At 49.4% G+C, this 4464-nt stretch overlaps 2 protein-coding genes across 2 annotated transcripts; one reads left to right on the forward strand and one right to left on the reverse strand.

Annotated features, from left to right (window-relative positions):
• The first annotated feature begins 2561 nt into the window (after positions 1–2561).
• On the forward strand, positions 2562–3325 carry F5891DRAFT_1085726 (uncharacterized protein). The gene is made up of 2 exons (XM_041363471.1): positions 2562–2981; positions 3051–3325. Exons 1-2 carry the CDS (start codon positions 2874–2876, stop codon positions 3279–3281), a joined length of 339 nt encoding a protein of 112 aa, XP_041216444.1. The 5' UTR covers positions 2562–2873; the 3' UTR covers positions 3282–3325.
• A 38-nt stretch (positions 3326–3363) lies between these two features.
• On the reverse strand, positions 3364–3980 carry F5891DRAFT_969345 (uncharacterized protein; the record flags this gene model as incomplete). The annotated part of the gene is made up of 2 exons (XM_041376320.1): positions 3364–3567; positions 3621–3980. 2 exons carry the CDS (start codon positions 3978–3980, stop codon positions 3364–3366), a joined length of 564 nt encoding a protein of 187 aa, XP_041216445.1.
• Positions 3981–4464: the final 484 nt, after the last annotated feature.

A 4464-nucleotide genomic window follows, 5' to 3' on the forward strand; every position in this document is an offset into this window, starting at 1 on the left:
TCATGAAGGGGCGCTTAGTTCGATGTAGGCTCAAACAATCAAAATTTTAAGCCTGAGAAGACTGCATGTGCTACTACGAGCTTGTTACACACAAGCCCACAACCACGATGCTGACTATGTATGTGCTGAGGTGCTCGATTGCATTTAGGTAGTTGTACAGTTACCGAATAGGTAAGCAGCATTTCCAGTGATATTCACGTTCTGGCAAGAGTAGGTCGCACTACCATCTTTTGAAGGTGGTCTTTGCAGATTGATTATTTGATTGACCTGAAGGAACAAAAAAACAAAACGCACTCGAGGGAAATATCGTTGACACTGATGTTGTTGCAGCGGGCGTCCGGAGAGCATGCCAGCGAAGCAACTACGGAATTCATTTTTCCAGACGAAGTGCCCTTGAAACTTGGGTAACAGTTGTATAAGTTTCAATGAAAGGACATAATCACTGTCGCTTACTTAGAAAACGTGACGTCCTGAATATATACGTTGGAAGGGTATGCAGTACATTCTGTTGCGTTAGTCATGTAACACTGCACAACAGTTGATTAGTTTCTTGCAGATCGTGAGAAGATGAGCACAAACCTGATCAACGATTAAGGGGTTGTTGACATTGCCCTCGGTGAAGAAGCCAAAACTAATGTTCTTAACAAGGCCACTGCCGACCCCCGGACCAGCAAAGGCTTTAATGCGCGCACCATTTTGAGCGTTATACATTTGGACATTGCTGAGAATTCTTAATCAGTGCTCCTGGCTATTATAGAAGTCCGTGATCGAACGCACGTCGAAGTGAAGTTTTCGACAATGTCATATACCCCAGCATACTGCCCGAGGGATCCCACGGAAATACCACTGTCAACAGGATGTGAGCAGGTGCGTACCACGCCCAAAGAAAGCTTCTACGGACTGGGAACCGTTACAGTATAAGTCTGATGCAATGACATTCGTTGAATCTAAGATAAAGACTGCATGAGTGAACCATGAAGCCCAGGCGAGAATAGATAGTACTTGGTTTTAGTGAAACACAATCATCGCCATTGTTGATGTTCGAATTCATGATGGAAACGCTATCACTGCGATATATATCCCAGCCATCAGTATTCTTCGCAAGGTTGTTTGATGTGGAGAGGGCACTAATATTAACGCCGTCGTAGACGACGTTCTTCCCTTCATTAACCTGCCGTGGAGGGAGGGTAAGCTGGTCAAGTCAATGATTGAGTAAACTCTGAAATACTCACAAAGTTAAACCACTCAGGGCTGTTGATCATCGTAATATTTTTGATGGCAACATCAGTAGCTTGGTAAATCGTGAGCAGGATTGGACGCAAGAGAGTGCTGTTAGTGGCACTGAATGCAGAGTCAACCAAACGTTACACCCAGACTACTGTCAGTCCTGCTCACAACGCGTCGTACCAGACCTGCAGGTTGTGAGATTAGCAGGACATAGATCCTATGTGTTAATCAGCATACCTGACCTGAACCATCTATTGTCCCGCCACCATTGATAAGGATGTTCTTCCCACCTACGATCCAAAAGGCGATTTGATCCTGGAACTCAAATGGAAAACCGTTCTAATGCGAGGGGTTAACAGATGGCGCATTGTGATCCACAACACATACGTTGATCCAATATGACATGTTGCTTGTGAATTTTATGGTTCCCAACAGATTCTGCAACCCACTAGGTGAGATTGTCAGTACAACATCATAGAACACAGTAACGTACAATGTTCTTGTCCTTCAAGCCGGTCATATTCATCCTCGTTGCTATTGAAAGAGTAGTTTCACGAGGAATTGTTACTAAATCACAACGCTGAACAGCATCCACAAATGCCGGTCCATCGTCTCCGCTACTCGCTGTGACTATACATGATACGTCGCCTGTGTTTGGAGCAGCTCCCCGTGCCGAGAAGAGCCTACCCACTATTAATGCTGTCAAGAACAGGATACGCATTGTGTTGAATGTAACTTGGAAGGACGTGGCTTCATTAAATATCATTCGCATAATGGTCTCTGCGGCCCGGCCGGCGCGCAAGGAAGAATCTATTCGATGCGTCCCTTCGCTTGACGTGTGACAGGTTGCAACAATATTTGCGGTTGCATATAGACTCCAAGTAGTGTCATGATTGGGAAAATTGCGCATACGCTACACTCCAGTCTGCACTGGTCATTGATCGTGTGATACGTGAATCCACATTCATATGCCGGACGGCGATGACCTATGAATGTGGGTACAACGTTCTGCCCCTGCGTTCGACTTAGCGAAATTGGAGTCTGCCTGAGCGTGGCCAGAACGTACTAATATTCAACTCCTCGGTATCTGAGTAGGGACACATGGCGATGGGAATCTTGAGTAATGCAATGTGAGAGTCCTTGTGAGGTCAATACATATTAATCTTGGCAAAGGGCTGCGTGTCAAGGGAGCGAAGGTCAGCAGACTCTAGAATGTCCGATTTTTGTCCATTATCTGGAATTCTGAAGAAATGCTTGCTCATAGCAAGTGCGTGACGAGACATACAAGCATTGAGGCACCGAGGGAGTTGTCGTTCAAGTTCTCAAGGTCTCAGACGAAAATGCGTGATCGTGACTGAGGTCGGAGTTCGAATCACAGAGGCGGGATCACACTTTTGCTGCGGCGAGCGCGTCAAGACTTGTCCCAGGCAAGCGCCGAATCACGGTTCTTTGCCCTCGATCACGGTTTCAACCAGGCAGGATCACACTTTTCGTGGAGCGGATCACGGTTTTGATCACGGTTTTTCGGTGGGCAGGAGAAGTCTTCTCCTTGGAGATTTCTCGGACGACGGGGCGGGCAGGTCGAACAGTAAGTGGGTCTTCTGGTCCTGCGCTGCGCTGCTGATGCTGATGCTGATTTCGACGGCATGGCAGAACCTGCTGTGAGATCTCTGATGGAGATGGAGGAGATCCTCCCCCCGCCCCGAGAGCTGTGGACAGTGGCTTCCACCTCCTGCATCAATCATCAATCACAGGTAAGTACCATATCGTCGTTCGCCTCTGGGCACACGCATTCCTTCCATGTTGATTTTGATGGTGCGCAGGGACTCACTGAGATGATGCATAATCTGATGGAGATCTCCCTCGCCCCAAGAGTTGTGGCTTCCCCCCTCTGCGTCAATTCCAGGCCCAAGTCCAACATCATCATTTGCCTCTGGACACACGCATTCCACAAACTCCTCGAGGCCTTTGAAGACGTGAATCTGGCGAAAGGAGACGCAATCTCACATTGTACTAGGACTAGTAGCAGACCGTCATTAGACACACTATTGTAGCTGGCAGGCAGAAAATGATCATCAGGGTGGGGTTCATTAATCAACTTGAGTTCGAGGCGGAAAAGAAAAGCGGGGCTCATCCTCACACAGATGATGCGTCGGCGCTAGCAGCAGGCGCTTGCGTCCGTTTCTTCTTTGGCTGAAGTTTTGAGTGGAACTGTGGGACCGACATGGAGCCACGCTGCTCGTCCAGAATTCGAACGGCTTCTGATGCGTGATTGCCGGCGTCCATCGTGGAGTTGATGTGTGCGATGAAGAACATGAATTGGGACCACTGTCGCCTCACCTGGAACAGAGTCTCAGATGTGAGAGAAAACGAAGGAACCAGAGACTGCTCACGTTGTTGTCGTTGTGTGGCCGCCAAGCCTGACGGCGCCCTTTGCGAGTCAAATGGTCCTTTGTTCCTCCCCACTCCTGCTCAATGAGCTGGAGGGGTGGCATCTGACCCACACCGTCAACAATCGTGCCCTCATGCCAAGCCGCCCAGAGTTGTTTGATGGTGTGGTATTCACCAAGGTTACGAGGATGCCAGCAGGCCCAAAGGAGGGATGGTTGCTTCACCATCTCGAAGATGGAGCTCCAGCTGCAGTTTCGAGCTGTGAACTGAGGGAACTGTGGTACAGACGCAGTGATGGGGTCACAGAAGGCCTCGGCTGACGGAATGATGAGATCACGACCTGAATGGAAGTCGGGGGGCATTGCTGGTGAGAGTGGCAACACATGGAAGGAGCGGCTGTCTCGGACAATGGTTACTGGGTTCATATTGGGCTGCAGATGCAGTGTGGGTGTCGATTCTTCAGCAGTGCAAGCTCTGTGCTTATTAGTCTGAGACAGAGGAGGAGGATGCTGGCAGGTGTCTCCTTGTGCCATTGGTGGCCTTGAAACATCAGGACCCGCAGTGCGCATGGTGCTGCAGCCAACACTGGACGCAGCCACAGGTGAGAACCTGGCTCCGTCATAGTTCTTCGATGGGGAGAGTGGTTCTGTCCGTCGAAGAAGCCGGTTGCAGTGGGAGAGGACAGTGTTTATGGTGGTATCCGATTGGTGCTGAGAGTTTGCGAGAGACACAAAGGCGCTTTGAGTGGCAGCCTCTCCAAATGAACTGCTGATAGCAAGGTCAGATTGTGCGGTGGCCTCGAGAGCTTCCCTGGCCCTTGGCCATTGCTGAAGGAACATCTTGGCC

Source organism: Suillus fuscotomentosus (assembly GCF_016647785.1).
Source record: "Suillus fuscotomentosus strain FC203 chromosome Unknown F5891scaffold_307, whole genome shotgun sequence".
In the NCBI taxonomy this organism is placed as follows: Eukaryota; Fungi; Basidiomycota; class Agaricomycetes; order Boletales; family Suillaceae; genus Suillus; species Suillus fuscotomentosus.